At 31.8% G+C, this 19,581-nt stretch overlaps 1 protein-coding gene across 4 annotated transcripts; it reads left to right on the forward strand.

The window, feature by feature from the left end:
* Window positions 1–15,029: 15,029 nt before the first annotated feature.
* On the forward strand, window positions 15,030–19,482 carry LOC108347424 (serine/threonine-protein kinase D6PK). Of its 4 annotated transcripts, none has more exons than XM_017586650.2 (3): window positions 15,030–15,259; window positions 15,909–17,362; window positions 18,319–19,482. In XM_017586650.2, exons 2-3 carry the CDS (start codon window positions 15,957–15,959, stop codon window positions 19,202–19,204), a joined length of 2,292 nt encoding a protein of 763 aa, XP_017442139.1. In that variant the 5' UTR covers window positions 15,030–15,259; window positions 15,909–15,956; the 3' UTR covers window positions 19,205–19,482. The 4 variants fall into 4 exon arrangements, with proteins under 4 accessions (XP_017442139.1, XP_017442140.1, XP_017442141.1 ...); XM_017586651.2 differs by lacking the exon at window positions 15,030–15,259 and adding an exon at window positions 15,279–15,411; XM_017586652.2 differs by lacking the exon at window positions 15,030–15,259 and adding an exon at window positions 15,280–15,378.
* Window positions 19,483–19,581: the final 99 nt, after the last annotated feature.

Below are 19,581 nucleotides of genomic sequence, written 5' to 3' on the forward strand. Positions count from 1 at the left end.
GTGGTTGGAGCACTTCAAAGTGGGAAGACCCACCATCCACCAGCTGCACCATCTGCTGTTAGATAGCCGCCTCCCACTTCCAGAAACGTGCAGCCGCCCCACTTCTTACCACTCACGGACGTGCTCCCCTTCCCCCACCACTTTTTCCTTTTAAAAAGAATAAAACACACTTGGTCCTTACAGCAGACGCCCACGTGAAACTCTTCCCCCTACTTCTTATTTTAACACAATGCACGGTCCTTACAGGAACCCCAATTTCAACGTCACAGGCAACATTGATTGGAAACTAAGAAAAGGAATACAAAACTTCTGTCAAACATGAAAATCAAGACATCACACATAACACTGGGAAACCAAAACGATAGAAGTGGCTAACAGTATTTAAAATGTTGATCAAAACTAAGAATAGTTATTAAAAGAAAATTTTCAGATGATGAAACCAACCAAGAATATTGGTATTTGGCCTTGCAAATAGTTAGATGTTGTTCTTTATAGTTCAACCAACCATTCTTTCATTGTCTAACCCAAGTTGGTTTCAATTTTTACGCACCTTTTATGTTTCATCGAGATTTGTAACCCTCGAATTATTATGACAGGGACTTCAGTTCTTTACTATTTTTTAATGAATTTCTCCTTAACATGTCATTCAGTTTTCTTGCGGACAACTTTGCCGTTAGCATTTTTTACATTGTAAGACAAAAGGAAAAAATAATTAACGTGAATTATTTTTGCAAAATACAGGACGTTTGTGAATTTTTGAGAAAAAGTAGAACAACTTTATGTTGGTGACATCCTTTAACCTATGTCAACATCCGTTTAAGGAAAAACGGATGTTGGTGACATCTCCGTTGATGTATACTTTCTCATGTTGGTTGATGCTCTGGACGTTCCTCGATGTTCCTCCACACCACGGCGACGACGTTCCTTTACACCACGGCGGCAATGGAAGCTTTCAAACAAAAAAAAAAACTAGGAAGAAAAAGGAATGGAAGTGCGGGAGGTGGGGAGGTGAAACGAAAATAGGGAAAATGGAAGAGAGTTCCGTGCGTGGGTGCTGGGAAAGTAAAATTAGGGTTTCAAATTATTTAAAATGGGATAAAAGTAAAAATCTTTTTAACTTAAGGATATAATTGTATTTAAAATAATGTGGGGAGGTGAAGGAAATATAGGATGGTGGTGGAGGGAGCAACACCCCTTCTCCTCAATAGACCCCAACACACTCTACAAATCAAGATTCCAAAATAAATATTAAACCTTATAATTACTAGATATAACTCTTTCTAAAAGAAATTATGATTTATTATATGTAAGAATAGAAAACTTAAGTTTAATTAGATCTTGTATCTTTTGAGAAAGAATCTTTTATTGATATATTTAGCCAAAAAGATGTTATACCGCAAACTAAATTGCGTTGAGTTTGAACTTATTTAATGTGCTTCATTTTATTTCTTTTATTTGAGTAAAAACTTGTTTGCTTTGATATAATTGCAATTTAATTGTTTGTGATATTGGGATGATGTAAGAATATGGATAAACCCTAACTAACATTCTTTCTTTCTTTCCAAAGATTCCAAGTGTCTGAAAAATGTACTACGGTATCAGAAAAATCAACGTCACAGCACATTTCTCCAAGGTTAGGAATCTGCATCAACTGTCATACAAATTAGGTTTGGCAGACATGGATTCAAGAACAGTCAATGCAAATATTAGCTAGAATGTTATCTGCTCAAAGGAACACGTGATTATGAAATGATTCATTAAAAAGATACATCACTAATAAAATATAATCTACATAAAAAGTTAATATTATTTTAAAAAAAACAAATTTAATTTATGAGTCTTTATATTATATTTAATGTGAAGCATACACTTTACATTCATATTTTTACTTTTCATATAACATTATACACTAGAAATTTATATATATACACACACGATTTGCTTGTATAGCATTTTTATAAGTACTGAAGAGAAAAGAAAAATATTTTAGATAAATATGTTTTTACAAAGTAGCTTATAAAGAAAATTAAATTTAACAAACAATTAATCATCATTTTTATTATTTTCCTCTCTCAAATGTATTTATGACATAAATTATCCAAATTTAAACATAACATCAATGTTCAACCATGTTTTGATCAGGATTGTGTCCAAGAGAAAATACTCATAGAAAAGAATAGGAAAAAGAACAATGGTAGCAGTTAGATTTAGATTCTTGTTGTTGTGGATATATTTTGTTTTATGCGTCAATGCATGCATGACGATGATGCATGTGGATGCAACATGAATTTCTACCTTTGTAAATTGATGGTGCTGAAACAAAAAGAAAAATGTTATATTTTTAACACGTTGGATTCTTTTTATTGTTGGAAAAATTCATTATAGAATTTTTTTTATTTTTGTAGATTATATCTAATGAATGTCATTCATAATTTTTATTTTAGTAAAATTTAATAATCAGAGTGAGTTAGATGAAAAATACTCCTAATATTTTTTTCTTAAATGAAAAAAAATATTTTACGATCCACACTCCACATTTGGCGCTTAAGACCCTCTTACTTTAAACTAACGATAAAAGTATCTTACCTTATCTAAATTTTAGTTTTGTAAATACAAATATAATTTTATAAAATTAAGTTATAAACACTCTTAGTAAAAATTGTTTTAGAAGTTTGGGTTACAATTTTAAAAGTGAGAAATTTTAATAATTTTCTCTCAAATTAGACAACATAACATTTTCTAATCATGATATATATCATGACAAGGGATTATCATCCAACAATACACAAGGTTAATCCCCTTTGCGTCTAAGATCAAACAAAATTCATAGACTAGAACCTTCTACTATTTTTCATGACATAACATATTTTATTCTATTTGAGTATGAATGACAATTAGAGTGTCAAAATACTCTCGTATTGAATTCCTTACATCAATGCATAAACTAAATTATCATCGCCAAAAATTTATCCTTAAAATTCTTTTAACATTATCACCATACATGTCCATAACAATATCTCCACCTCAATCAAACACAATGATAGTCATGGACATCCTAAGAACATTCGTTTGAAACTTCGTCAAAGGCAAACAGAGGACCATATCTTGAAATATCGTGGAGTAGGCATAGAAAAAATATAACAGGTAACCCTCCTTCCCATGAAAGGCCCACTCGTTCCTCTTGCATACGACGAGTTTGAAATGTTTAACGTCCGCGACTCTACGAACCAAGTTAACTGCACTAACGAATTTCTCCAAGGACGGACTAGTACTAAAGTTGGAAACATAGTTCCCTACCTCGTGAGTAGCCTAGCCATACCTTGGAATGGGTGGTACCAGCATACAAAACCCCGTCCACTCCCCAGTAGCATCCACCTCTACAGCGACTGTCTCACCCACTTCGGCACAAACGATAACATTATTTATGTTCACTTTTGCCACTCCATCTCCTGACATTGCTCCCCGCTCGGTTGATCCTAGAATTGAAGACCTGACTGACGATGATGATGACCCTGATTGCTGTCAGCATACCCCTAACCTCACCCTCCTCGGATTCCTTAGACGAAGAGAGTATAACGATTGACATTATTACCTTAGATAGAAAGAGGAATATGACACTCAGTTGTGAAAAGAAGGTAAATAGCATGGTAAAAAAGACATTGACCCCACCCTCAACTTATAGCCGAAATAGGTGCTTAAATTGACGAATCTCAACCGTTGAAACAAACAAGATCCAAAGATCCACAATTTGTGACCTTTCGTTTCAATAGACACTTGAATCCTGAAAATTATGTGTCTCACTCTCATGAGTTATAACTTTCCTCAACTGACACATTTATTTAAGATATTGTGATAAGTTGATTACATTTATTATGCGTTTATTGCTAAATCCTTGTTTATTTTGATATCCGATTATTTTGACATTGGAGTAGTTTCGGCAAATAACTTCCTAATTTAACCTAATGGTAACAAGCAAGAAGAACTAAGAAAGGAGTTGACCTCAACTCACGCAAACAATTTTCTTTCTTTTGTGTTTTGAGTTCAATTGAACTTCTGTGCAGAGATGGCTTCGGAAACCTGTGTTGCAGGTTTTTTAAGAAACCCTGCCTAATCTCTATCGTGATCGACGAACGCGACAAGAATATAGAAGTGAAAGAGAGAGAGAGGGTTGTAACGATGGAATGGATGTCCGCGCTTCTTTCTTCCAAAGGTTCATCGCATCCATCTCTCGCTTCCCAGGCTTTGACTATTCTGCCAGTGCAGGTACTTTCGAATTCCGAAAATGTTCAACACTTTCGCATTAGTTCTGAAATTGAGAAAATTAGAATATTAGAGTCTTGTTCAGCAAAACCTGACATATTTTTATAATTGAAATTGACAATGGTGGCAGGGAGAATGACCTTCAATTCAAGGACATTGTATGTCTGTCAGGTTTTATTAGTGTTCTGTTTTACTTTGTTATTCCAATAAATTAGGGATTTAGTGATGTTTTCTTTTGGTCGTAAAACAGTTTTATATACTGTTCATTTACTGCTGATTGAATCAAATGTTTCTACGTTCAGTTGCCTTTCACGCATCAGTTTTCTCCTATCCAATCCAACCGTATGAGACCCCTGCGTCATATACCCCTTTTTCTTTTTTATGTTTTACAATAAAATAATATAACTATTATTACATTTAAATAAATAAAGTTTAGATATATATTTAATTATTATAGTTTTATGTAATGAATAGATGTAATATTAAAATAAAAATTTAATATTATAATGAAAGAGTTAAATAATTATATTATTATTATTATAATATATTAAAATATTTTTATATTTTTGGATATTAAAATGTATGATAATAGTGTACATGATTGGGTCATTTTTTTCTAGGGAAAGTCACATAACATTCTCTTAATTTCTTTTAATTTTCATGTTTGGAAGGATCAACTTTAATTTCTAAACAAAATATATATAAAAGAAATGTTTAGAAATGAATGATTGAAATCAATATTTATTGTGATTAAAAATTAAATGCTTTTGAAATATAATATTTATTATAGGTTGAGTATAATAATCGGTATAATTATTATAATGAAAAATGTAATTACTATAACAAATATAAACTATAAAACAGTGATAAATTGAATATAAACCATCGTAACAAATCTGAAGTTTACATTTATATGTAGATGCATGAACTTAAACGTGATGATATTAAGATGTTACAATTTTTCAATTACATTATATCATATTTAGAAAATATATATTCTAGAAATTATGCATTATTATATATTTGATAAATTTGTAGTTGTGAATATTGTATAGGAAAATACTCATTATTATAATTATAGAGATTAAAAAATTAATAAAAGAAATTAATTTATTTTTTAATATAAGTGTACCAAATTTAGTTTAACTTACGTTTAAATAATTTTTCAACTTAATCCCACTCAAGAAGGTAGAGGCAAATTGTTTTTTCATTTAACATTTAATATTTTTAAATATATAATGTTACCATGAGTTTATAGCCAACCGATCGGGTACGATGACGAACTGGATGGAAAGAACTGAGCGGATGACCTGCGAGAAAAGCACCACAGCTGCTCGATCCCAACAACAGTTGAATGGAATTAAAGCACAATTAATGCTACAACGGCTACTGATGAGTGATTAAGATTTGCATTAATGATCATTAAGAGTTAAATTAATTAATCAAATTCTTATAAACTCTATAAGCAGAGGATTAATTTCGAAGTAAACTCACTTTTTCATAATTGAATTATTATACACCTACAAAGAAAGATTCTAACTAGTGTCGGAGTGTATTATGTAGGTCACCCCCCACACCGATCAGTTATATAAAATAAGGAGCGGAGCGAACATACGGCGGAGACAATAACTTCACACCGGTGTCATCACCGTCCCATTTCAGCAAAAACATATAATTTTAAAGGTATTTGTGAATAATAAGATATATAATAATAATAATGAAATTAGTGTATGATATGGATTAATATGAAAATAGATAGTTAAATTAAATGGTTATTGATTATTATTATTATTATATATTATTGATATTTAATTAATTGTTATTAATGTTTTTTTACTTTGAGGATGATAAAAAAATATTTTAATAGGTAAAATTGTAAGAAGACCAAATCATCCCTAAAATGAAAAATTTAATTATTATTATTATACTTAATATTATTTAATTAATTTATGTATTATTAATATAGATTTATTTATCTAATTATTATCATATTCGATTATTATTAACTTATATTGCTAATATTATTAATATTATTAAGTTTTCATTATTATCATGTAAATATATTTATATTAGTATTTTATTTTATTATTATTATTATTATCACTTTTTAACATTAAAATTGTTAATATATTTTTATTAAGATATAAATTCATTTATATCATTATCATCTTTATTATTATTATTTTATAAATTTATATTAGACAGAGAGTTGACTTCATGTAGAGTTAGGTATCCTTTTACATAAGAAGCTAGACTCAAGTGTTTTACAAAGGTAATGCTTTATTAGAGTTTTATCAAAACTCGATTGTATGGAGTGTCAAAGTAGAAAACTTCAGGAGAAAACATTCCCAAAATCTTATTTCTATCTTTTGACGTCTTTATCGATCTCGTGCAGGGATTTTGAGTAAATTTATGTACTTTTATGATCTACATAGATAATAAGAACAAAACATACAAACATAGAAGCACATTTTTGTACATGTATTAAATTACATTAAATGTTTTAAACGTTGATAAGAGTTAAGTTATATTGCATGTTCAAAACATTTTGTCACGTGTTAACTCGTTAATAAATGCATTGTTTAGCACAATGTTCAATATATGATTATTAGACGATGTAAGACATTGGACGTTTATTTCGAAAATTCGTTTGAGTATATCGTTTAACGAGCTTTTCATGACATAAATCGCTTACATGTTTAACACCTATTGGATATAAAACTTTAAGTTTCAATGTCTTGCTAAGCCTTGATATAGAAGTTTTATTTTGTTAGATGTTGTTTGTAAAACATTGTTTGTTAGACGATATAACTTAGAAAATACTTTTTTGTCAAATATCTTTTAGCACTTTATAATTGACTCGTTATTATTTATTTATCTTGCTTGCGTTTAACAAAGATATTTTAACACACAATTCTCTTAAACGTTTTACTTACTAAACGATATTTTATTAAAAGTTGTATGTTAAACTTCAAAACTTGAGAGAAGAAGAAATTCAAACTTCAGGATATTCCTTTGCATTAGGCACAATGAACTTGTCAAGTTGCCATCATAAAGATATGAGACTACCTAATGATCATGCTAAGAACAAAAAATAGGGAAGTTCACTAAAACTTTAAATCCTATTTTTTAATAAAAAATATATTTTCTTTTATTAAAACTTAAAGTACTTTTACTTCCTCAAACATGAAGAGTTGCCAACTAAACTAACCTTATACTCAATAAACTCTTCCAAAAGATGTTTGTTCCAGAAAAATCCAAGGTCAACCTAAAATACAAATAGAAAATTGTAACCTAAGATCTGAAGCACCCCATTTCAGAACTCTTTCCACCCCGTTAGAATGGCACACCTTCAAAAGTATGCACCATTCTACTTGCCCATAAACAAAAACCACTAAATTTCACTTAAAACTCTCAATTTTATTCAAAATCTCATAAAATTAGATCTCAACAACAATCAAACATATCTAGAAGATATTAGATTATTTAGAAAATAATTAGAGAAGATTACATTATTAGATGTACAAATTATATATTCAACATCCGAGAAAAACAAATAAAATGTGTTGTAGAAGCTTTTATACGTTTACTTTGGGTGAACAGAATGACGCTGAGCATGAGTCATGTGAGAAGTGTAGATGAGGGTTCTGTGGATACTTGAGCTGAGCGACACGAGAGGCAACTGAGCGATGTCTCGCTAAGAGTAAAACAAAGGTCGTTGTCTCGTGTTCCTACTTCAAAAGTAAGTCAATTTGTCATTTGTTTGTCTTGGAGTCTTCCCAACCTTCTTGGATCCTTCGAGCGATGCTCATCTATCATTATGTTAAGAGCTCGACTATTAAGTTAAAATGTACACTAGTACAAAAACACCGTATAACGTTGGTGTTTTTCGGCCTTTCAGGTCGAATTCAAGGTTGACATCATATCGGGAGACGTTAAATTGGCGTCAAACATAGAACAATTTGACGTTCACAATAAAGCAAATTAACGTCGAATTTTGTCAATATTCGACGTTAATCATTTTTTTTTGTTTGTTTTTAATTAATTATGATCCTTTTTTACAATTCTGAAAAACAGAAACACAACAAATTCCAGTTTTTGGTATTTTATAAAGCATGAACTATGAACATGAGTGTAGTATCAACAACAAACAGCAATAACAAACAACAAACAAGTTCAATCAAACAAGAACAACAAACTGGTTCAACCAAACAACAACAACAAACAAGTTCAACAAAAAAAACAACAAACAAGTTCTTCAAAACGAAAACGAAAACTAACCTTCAAAAGGTGGGTTCTCGAAATAAAGTGTTGCTACCAGTGAGAGAGAAATCATAATGCTCCTATGAAGGACAAGAACACGAAAATAATCGGTCAAAACAAACGAAAATCATACCTAAAGTAGTTATTTAACATGCATTTGTAACAAATGAAAGAAAGATTACATGTGATGGTCGTCAAACTTCGTTTCATAAAAGGTTGAGCATATAAGAGGGTATCGTGCGTTAAGATAAAGTGAATGAATTTTCAATCTTCAGCTCAAATTTTTATTGAATTCACTAACCTTTTAACGTCTAATGTAATGTCTAACGCTGAGGCATTCGACGTTTTATATCATTTTGACGTCTAATTCTAGGTAATTCGACGTCATACGTAAATATATTTTTCCCTTCGTGCCAAGCATTTTCACAAAATTTACCCAATATAACAAATTGACGTCGAATTACAATTCTGAACGACGCTAATAATTACATTTATTTACAAAAATGTCACTAATCATTTTTAACGTTGACCATTCGGTGGTTGGACGTTGAACGCGTGACATTATATACTGCTTTTGCACTAGTGGTACCTAAAACTACAATGTTCAATCCAAACAACACAAAGTCCTTATAACGCCTTTAAACGCACATGAAACCATATATGCTCTTAGAAATAACATAAACATGATCAGGGTATGCCATTACAACTACTTATTAACAAATAATCTTATAGATGACTATAAAAAGACACACAAGCTAGATTTTGCCCATATGCAAAGGAAGAACCAATTAGAATCTAGAAAAGAGACAAAAAACTAACCCAAATTGAGAAGTTAATCAATCAAGAATGGAGAACTCGCCACAAGGATCACTTGAGCGATCTCCAATCTTCAAACAAATAGCGAGATGTTAGATAATCTAGAGAGAATAGAGGGAGCTCTAAGAAAATATTTCTAGAAAGAAAATGTGTTTTTAAATAATGAAACTCGTTTATAAAAACTTAATTTATACTTTAAATTTTTTTAGTATTAAAATAATGGTTTAATTGTTTTAGTTGTCCCTACTTTCGGTGCAGTGTGTCAAAGCGGTCAAACCTTTTAAAAAAGTTTCAATTTGGTCCATACCTGGTAAAATTTGCCTTAGTCAAGTCCTTTCCGTTAAATATGCAGGAACAAAGTTAATTGTTTCATGATGTGGCAAAAGAGTATGGTAACATGACATTGTCTTGAGATATTGGTTGTGACGTGTAATTAGGGTTCTTTCATTAAATATCCATTTCCAAACCCTAATTAATGTCTAATTAGAGAACTTAATTTTCCTAAATATAGATTTTCCCTAATCAGAGCAATTTTTCCAATTCTCTTGCTTTTCTTAGGGAGAGAGACTCGTTTTCGTCTTTCGTTTTTGATCCGTTTCGCAGTAGGAAGATGCAATTTCTTCTTTACTTTTTTATTTTCGATTCTGGCTTGGTTTTCACAGGATGGAAGAGACTTCACATTTGATTTAGGGTTTCGGTTTGGGGTTTCTTTGCTGCGTTTTAATTCAGCCTTGGGGAGAACCATTTCATCCTCTTCTTTCTGGATTCAAATTAGGTTCCTGTTTTTGGGGTTTTATGCATTTTGATTCGCGCTTTAGACGTGGGTTTTCTGAAATTGGGAATTTGAGATTCTTGATTCTGCGGGTTAAGATTTTAATTGTTCTCTAATTTTGGACGATTCTGTTTTGTTATCTGAGTTTTGTGAATTGGAATGCAGGACACAAGCAGACTTCGTGAAGCAATCCCAAACCACAAAATAGACATCTATAAACCTTAAAATATGGTTTTGCCACGTTATCATAATCTTTTGCCACTTCAGAAATAGTTAACTCTGTTTGTTCATATTTAATGAAAAAAATTTAATTGAGACCAATTTTATCAAGTGTAAACCAAATTAAAATTTTTTTAAAAAATTGAACCAACTTAACACACTATCGAAAATAGAAAAAAAAAATTAAACCTAAAATAATAGAGTTATATCATTTTAACGTACTATCAATTCTTAAAACATACTTTTTAGACCTTTACACAATTTCATTTTCATATCAAAAACTAAAAATATATAACAGAAAAAGACGAAAAAAAAATTAATGAATAAATATCGTTCTAATCTGAAGGGGGAAGAGCGTAGCCACAGGGAATGGGACCAAGGAACACTAGAGTCTCTCGATTGGTCACTATTGAGTTCAGTTTGGTTTTGTTTTTGTGAATTATTATTCACTGCAAAATCTGTTGCATTGCCAGTTCACGGAGGCCACCGTGCACGCGCATGCGTTTCATCCTGTTCAATTTCTCCGGCACCATCGTACGGTCACTGTTTGTCCATTTTCCAAGGGCTTTCCTGACATTTCATGCTGTGAAAGGAACCAGAGAGCCGTTAGCATGCTCTAAAAATATTTATGGTTCCTGTTAGTTTTTATGCCTTAAATACATTTTTAGTTTTGGCTTCTTTCTTTGTAAAGTTATTTTTTATTGCAAAGTTTTTAATAATTTTTTAGTTTTTATAAAATTTAAAGAGAGAAAAATTTATTGTAAGTTCATGTAATTTTTTATTCATATAACCATTAATATATTTTACTTGATTCATTTTGACATTCATTATTTAGAGACATCAAATACTAATATTACATCATATAAAAATAGTCGATATCATTTTAAAATAGTCAATTAATTTTTCTATCAACACATATACACTTAACGACTGCTTAGGGATAAAAAAATATTTTCAATATTTGAAGAAAATATAACAAGAAAACTTATAAGAACCAAAATCAACTTAATTTTCAGAGATTAAAAAAATAGTCAAACTAAATTTTTATATAACTTTACAGAAAGTGGAACAAAATAACGTTTTATGCATTGATTAAAAATTATCTTTTAGATTTTTTTTTTTTACTTTTTGTAAGTAGAAATTGAACACATATCATGATATGTGAACTTCCATACCATTATTAATCAACTCAGTTAAATGAAATAATTAAAATTTTAATTACTATTTTTAAATTGATAAATGGTAGATATTGTGACACCCGGGCACGGAGACGAGGGCGGGGAGTGACGCCGGTGCAAGAAGCATGGTGCAGGGGGCACAGACAAGGAGCGGCTCCTGGCAGCTTCGGGTGGAAGGGGTACATGGATGAATCGAACATACACCGGAATGAGAGGGATTTGGAGACTGTATAGGTATGGGACTATACAGTTGAAGGATAGCTTAAAGGAATTGATTTGACTACTCATATCACCAAAATGCATTTGCTTTTCGGTAGCCTGACTCATAAGAACTCCATGGCTAAGCGTGCTTAGCCTGGAGCAATTCTGGGATGGGTGACCTTCCGGGAAGTTTTCCCAGAAAGTGTGCGAGTGAGGACAAAGCACACTGGAAAGCCTGGTGGTGATCTGTGGGGGCAGTCGATGGTCCCTGCGAGTTGCCGGGACGTTACAGATATTCTATAAATGGATTATATAATTCTTTTTTCTTCATTACAAATTATATTCTTTTAGAATTTTATTTTCTTTGACCTCTTTCAAAAACTAAAGTATAATAATGGTATTGTTATGCTAGCAAAATACAATTTTGAGGAGTTAGTAAGGTGAAAATTAAACTAATTTAATCAAATTCTTGAAGTAGTTTATTTTTTTATTAGTATTTAATTTTTCTTTTATTTGACTTATCGATTAAGGAGAGATGTTATAAATGTTGAGTTTAATATATTAAATAACATACAAAGAATATGTTATTGGTATGCACACTATCACTAGGTAATAATAATTAATTATGATATCTAATTCGATTGAGCAGTGGTTTAGATATATAAAATATACTTATATGAAATTAAATTATACGCTAAAGTTTGATTCTACAATGGTTGGATAAATTTTTTAAATAATATGTTAAGTTAAAAGGATGAACATGTGGTGATAATTATATATGATATTGATAATTAATTGCATGTATGGTATGATTATTGATGATAATGACTAGATACATGCATATTACAAATATTAATTTATTGTTATTTTAAATTTTTTATATTTTATAAATCTTCCATAATGATAAATGTGTCATTGTTTGATTAACTTAAATTCCTTTTTGTGCTTACAAAATTACAAATACTCATTTTTAGTTTTTCATTTCCTTTTTTTATAACTTCTAAAATTATAAACATGATTTTGTTATTAATAAAGTTAAAATTCATTAACAACTATTAGTATTTGATGAGTTGTTAATTCATAATCATCAATTGTTCTAAAAATTATTATTAAAATCCGATACTTTAACAATAATTTTAAATTGGTTTACTTTGTGTTAATAAGTAAACTTTAACTCTAACTTAACTCTATAAAATCGATTTGTAAGGTGAAATTTACACTTATTTTTATATAATATGAAATTACCTTATTTTTAATTGATCTGAAACTCTCAATATACGTTCTCATGTCTATGTATATACATCTTGAAAGTGAGCCTATACAGTAATGATTCAATAATAACTTGATAACGAATAAAACAATAAGTTCAATAAATAACAAATATTTCTAGAAAAAAGTTCTAATTCTTAGAAATAAACTTTAAATCTAATGAAGATTAAGAAAACAAACTTACGAAAATATGATATCTCTAATTGATTAGAGATTTTCAACTATTTCTATTTGTAAAACTTAAATTAAGATATAAAATTATTTAGTTTTCACTCACCCGAAACGTTTTGAGATGTAGTTTTTAATCTTTATTATAATACGATTATCTTGGACAACATATGTAGCCAGTGTTTAGTAAAAAACAATCCATCATTCTAAATCAAACTTACAAGTATTGGAAATATAATATTGATAGTTTCATATATTTAAAATTTATAAAATAAATGATATTTACATATTTTAAAAGCGAATTTTCAAATAAAAATTAGTAATTTTATACTATAAAGGAATTACAGTATTTTGCAAGGATTAAAAGTAAAATTTATTCATTTAACATATCAAAATCAATAATTATAATTTTTAGTAATAGAATCTAAAAGAAAATTATAAATACAAAAATCCCATCACACTAAGTATAAACTAAAAGCATATTAAATTAAATATTAATTTTAATAATAAATAAATAGTTAAGTTGTAATGTAAATTAGATACTGAACTTAACCCATCTAAATAAATAAGATTGATCTGACTAAGAATTTGATACCGCTGTCTAAATTTAAAAGAATGTTCATTACTTTCGTAATAATTATCATTAAATGAAAAATAGAGCTGCTGTGAAGTGGGCCCACCTAAATTGGTATTTGAAAAAATGGGCCCCACTCACTAATCATAATCCACTTCCAGTGAAGGATATTCCACTTCATCACAACAAACAAAAGAAAAGAAACACACGCGCGTTCAAAAGAAGTTGGAATCACGCGCCATTTGAGAATTCCAAAAGCCAATCAAGGAAAACGGCTTGACGTTGATGAAAGAGAGAAAAGAAGTGTACCTTAAAGAACCAACACTGTGGGTCCCACTCTCATTTTTCTCTATCTTGACTAATATTATTTTTTAGGATTGATGAAGATCATGAATGGTTTTAATATATGTATTTTATATGTAATATTTTACTTCTATAATTATCATTATTAGTTTCTTTCATAATTATTATTGATATGAATTGATATATATATATATATATATATATATATAATATTTAAAGAATACAATTTGTCATTATATATATTATATATACATATAAACATTTTCAAACATTACAATCTACTATTATTTTTAAACAGACATAGTATTGCTAATGAACTTATTTTCCTCTTTTTAAATTAAATTATACTATTAAAATTAAATTACATTTTTATTAGAAAATAAAACACAATTATTCATACGTAATTTTTCCGCCTAATGTTCCTTGTAATATTTATTATTATCGTTACATTCGTATTAATACATATTATTTATTATAAGATGCAATGAATGAATGATACTGAAACAATAATTTTCTCAATATTCATTTTTCTATATTTATTTCATTTAGATATTACCAAGTTATTATTTAAAATTTTAATCTCACGTATTGTTAGTGTCAATTTTTCAAATATAACTTTTTTAAATATATCTGCCATAAACTATAGTTATACTTTTAAAGTAGTAACACTGAAAGTAACTTTTTTACTGATTTATAGTGGAGTAACACTGTAAATTTCTTTTATACTAAAAAAGTAAATTTTTACTGATTGATAATTGAGTAACACTGTAAAATTCTTTACACTGATTTCTATTCTTTTTCTATAACTATGTAAATACTCAACAAATAAAATAAGTAAAATCATAATAAAAGTATATAAGTATTTGCTTTTTATACTTTCAATCAACAAGAGTTCATTGTTATTATACCTTTTATAAAATAATTATTATAAAAGAATTAAAAAAACAAAAATAATAATATTAAAAAAAAGCAAAAGCTTGTACCCACAGTTCATAACTATCACCACCAACAGCTACAGCAACACTTTATAGAGTGTGAGAGAGAATTCTTTCTTCTTCACTCTCACCATTTTCCAGTTTTAGAGAGAGAGAGAGAGAAAGTTGGTGTTAGGTTTGTGGTGGAAGGAAATAGGAAGAGGGTGTGTTTGATGTGGTTGTTGTTATTGGCTTTGAAGTAGTGGGAACAAAGAGAAACAGCTCCATTATTACACAGTTTTCTCTTTCATTTCAATGCTGGGTTTGTATTTTGTCCCTTTTGCTTGGTTTTGTTTCTTCTTCTTTTCCCTTTTGTTTTATGGAACACAGATCCCTCTTTTGTCTCAAAAAGAATGCCTTGCAACTGTTGGGCTTATGTGGGTACTGTCATTTGTCAAAGAAATAGAAGAAAATGTGTGCTGTTTTTTGTTCTTATTTTTATTCTTAGTATTGTTTTCAATGTGTAAAGAATTTTGATTTTGTGGATTCATGTTTCTGTGAACGGATACCGATTTTTTTTTTTTTTAATTGCTTATGGAGTTAGTGTTTTGATGCTTCAAGTAACTCTGTAGTTTTCTGATCTGCTAGCCTCTCATTAGTGATTTCAAGTTGGGGTGGTTTTTTCCAGTACCATTTTATGATTTCTACTATGAGTAGCTTTTCCTTCTTGTTTCTAGCGCTTCACGCAATTATCATTGTTTATTGGCTTTCTATATGTTGCATTTCTTTGCTGGGTGTGCCTTTTAGCTATGATATGTAAACTAGGATTGCTTGATTCGTTCATTGTTTGGTTCTGCGTTGTTTTGGTGGCTGGCTAAAACTTGTCTTGGTTATGTTCACCGTTTTGTTTGTTGGAATTCAAGTTGAAGTAATGAAGCTACTGTTGAATGAACTTATGGTTTTCTTTGCAGGGGCTTGGTAACTGGAAGTGTTGGTGTGATGTTATGTGATATTGTGACATGGAGAGGGTTGCTGAGCCGAAGTTACTTCCACGGAACTTGCCTATCCTTGTTGAGGTATCGAAAGCACACACATCTGCTGCAAGAGAGCCGGGTCAGAGACATAATCGGCAGGAAGTTTCTGGTGCTGCTGGGATTTCACTTAGAGAAGTGAATCAATTGTCCAAAACAAGGGATGTGCATGTCCCTCTTTCACATCTGGCCTCAATTAGAGAAGTGGCCCTGTTAACCAATGCACGAATATATTTGGTACAAGAAGATATGGGATTTGATGGTCGATCCTCTGAGGAGTCCCTCACCTTTGAGCCCACCATGACATGGAAGGGAAAGGGCTCCTCGCCAGAAGCTGAGGAGTTTGTGCCTGATGGTGATACATTGAAGGAAAGCAGCTATTCATTTGAGGATGGTGGTCCAAGTTTATTTGCTGGTGCTAGTCATCCCCCTGAGCCTGTTGATACAGATCTTATGAGAACCGTTTATGTACCGATAGGTCAAAACAAATCGGAGGCTGGTTGCTTGATCAAGAGCTTGCCCACAAAGGGCCCTTTTTTGGAAGATCTCTCAATTCGTGTTCCTGCAAAGAAACCAAATCCAGCTGTTCTTACCCCTGAGCAAAGTCTGGTTGAAGAAATAAATGGCATAGGGAACTTGGCATTTCTGGGTCCTCGGGCATCACAGAATACTGAGAACTCTCTCCTACCTCCTGATGCTGAGGAAAAAGAATGTGTTTGGGACGCTTCTTTGCCTCCAAGTGGCAATGTCAGTCCACTCAGCAGTATTGATAGTACTGGTGTTGTCACTGCGATGAGCATTGTTAATAGTTGTGCTAGTACATATCGGAGTGATGCAATGACTAGTGATGGCATGCTTAGTTTAGATAGAAACTGTGATAGTACTAAAGGGAGTGTAAGGGGGGATTCACTGGAGAGTGCAAAAACTAGTGCTAGCCGGGCAAGTGATAGCAGTGGCCTCAGCGATGACAGCAACTGGAGCAACATAACTGGTAGTGCCAATAAGCCTCACAAAGGAAATGATCCTAGGTGGAAGGCTATTCTTGCCATCCGATTACGGGATGGAATTCTGGGCATGAGTCATTTTAGATTACTCAAACGTCTAGGATGTGGTGACATTGGAAGTGTATATCTTTCAGAACTGAGTGGAACTCGGTGTTATTTTGCAATGAAAGTTATGGATAAGGCATCCCTAGCAAGCAGAAAGAAGCTGACTAGAGCACAGACAGAGAGGGAGATATTGCAGTTGCTGGACCATCCATTTCTACCAACTTTGTATACTCATTTTGAGACTGACAGATTCTCGTGTTTGGTGATGGAATATTGTCCAGGCGGTGATCTGCACACTTTAAGGCAGCGGCAACCTGGGAAACATTTCTCAGAATATGCAGCACGGTATGCTTTATGTTTTACTTAGTTGCTTTTCTTTACCTGAGTTCTTTGCTGTTAATTACTTTCCGTCATGATAATTTTCTACGATAATGTTTTCCTGTTCCTTAATCCTTTTGCATTTGGAGAGTTTGAGAAAAAAACTATTTTACTTCTTTTTGATTTATTGTTTCTTAATTCATGTTATGCTAAAAAGACACTTTGAAACTAATGTTTGCAATCTTTTTTCTCGATCTTTATGAATTAGAGAAACATTTTTTTTTTAATTTCTTGTTTCTTTCTTGTCTTGACTTTGTTGAGATATAAGAATAATTTGGATTATGCAACTGCATTGGTAATGTGTTTCATGTGATTTCTTCACTAAACGAAGTACTTGGATCTCTACTGCTAGAATCCCTCCCTTGAACAGTAGCCTCTCTGCAATATTTCAAGAAAAGATAGCTGCTTTTGTTGTATGTCTTCTATGTATGGTTGTTTTGTTTAAATCTTTGTGAAGTTTTGAATCAGTTGCTTCATTTCATTCGACCATGTGAAGTGATTCATGCATCATATTCATAATCAGTGATACAATAAAGATGTAATTAAGTTGAGTGCATTTAGTTTGCATGAGTTATCTTGAAATGCATTTTCTTAATGAAATATGCTCATATGTGTCTATCCAGCATTGTTAGCTCGATCTGCTTACCACTCAGGAAACTATGTATAACAAGTATCTTGCTGAAGTGCTACTCTTACAAGAGTATTTTTTGTTTGTGTAGCATTTTTATACAAAAAATGGGTTTTCTTGCTTTAAAACTATAGACATAATATTGGGGAAATTAGCCTTACAATTTGTTGCTTTTTGTGCACACAAGTGGTGTTTCATCATCTTGTTCTTCGTAGCATGCCTTTACTGTTGAATAAATTCATTCCGGGCACACAATCACTATAAGTATTTACGGTGTCATTTTCTCTACATATAGCTTTTATGCTGCGGAGGTCTTGCTTGCTCTTGAATATCTTCACATGCTTGGAGTGGTTTACAGAGACCTTAAACCCGAAAATGTGTTGGTTCGAGATGATGGTCACATTATGCTATCAGATTTTGATCTTTCCCTCAGATGTGCCGTGTCACCTACTCTTATTAGATCATCCTATGACGGCGATCCTTCTAAACGGGCTGGTGGTGCATTTTGTGTGCAACCTGCATGCATTGAGCCATCATCAGTGTGCATCCAACCTGCATGTTTTATTCCTCGGTTGTTTCCTCAGAAAAACAAGAAGCTAAGGAAGCCAAGAGCTGATCCTGGATTGCCATCCAGCACCCTTCCAGAGCTTGTTGCGGAGCCTACTGCAGCTCGATCCATGTCCTTTGTTGGCACTCATGAGTACCTTGCCCCAGAAATTATCAAAGGAGAAGGTCATGGAAGTGCAGTTGATTGGTGGACTTTTGGAATTTTCTTGCATGAGCTGTTATATGGTAAAACCCCTTTCAAAGGGTCAGGAAACCGTGCTACACTTTTCAATGTAGTAGGCCAGCAGCTCAGGTTTCCCGAATCACCTGCAACCAGTTATGCCAGCAGGGATCTGATCCGTGGCTTGCTAGTGAAGGAGCCACAGCATCGTCTAGGGGTTAAAAGGGGTGCAACAGAGATCAAGCAGCACCCATTCTTTGAAGGCGTGAACTGGGCATTGATTAGGTGTAGCACGCCGCCAGAAGTGCCGAGACCGGTGGAAAATGAACTACCAGGGAAGGTTGGACCAGCTGATAATGCTGTTGGGCTTGGCAGCACTAGTAAGAGGATAGTTGGTACTACTACTGACAACATGAAGTCTGGGGGTAAATATCTGGACTTTGAGTTCTTTTAGTTCGGATTCCTCAATCTGCTTTTTATTGTATTCTCAATTCTTAGTCATTTCCATGGGTGCTGCCCAGCATTACCATGTTATTTCAGCTTACCTTTGGTTCCTTGTAGTAAAAGTCCATTTCAGTTGGAAATATGATACCCCAAGTTTAGATTAGGTTCTTCACCAGTTCGCCTTGTCTGATCCCTCAATTCTTATGCATAATCCATAATGTAGTGTTTCTATACAGAATTTAAATACTTCTCATGAAAATTTATAATCCTTTTCACATTTTTGGGCAAGATTTGTGATATGTTATCAGGATTCAGGTTCAACTGATGGCATTGTTGTGTGCTGTTCCTTCATTTTGTCATTTAACATACAACAAAATCATACTTTTC

The sequence above is a fragment of the Vigna angularis genome, chromosome 9, assembly GCF_016808095.1.
Source record: "Vigna angularis cultivar LongXiaoDou No.4 chromosome 9, ASM1680809v1, whole genome shotgun sequence".
NCBI lineage: Eukaryota > Viridiplantae > Streptophyta > Magnoliopsida > Fabales > Fabaceae > Vigna > Vigna angularis.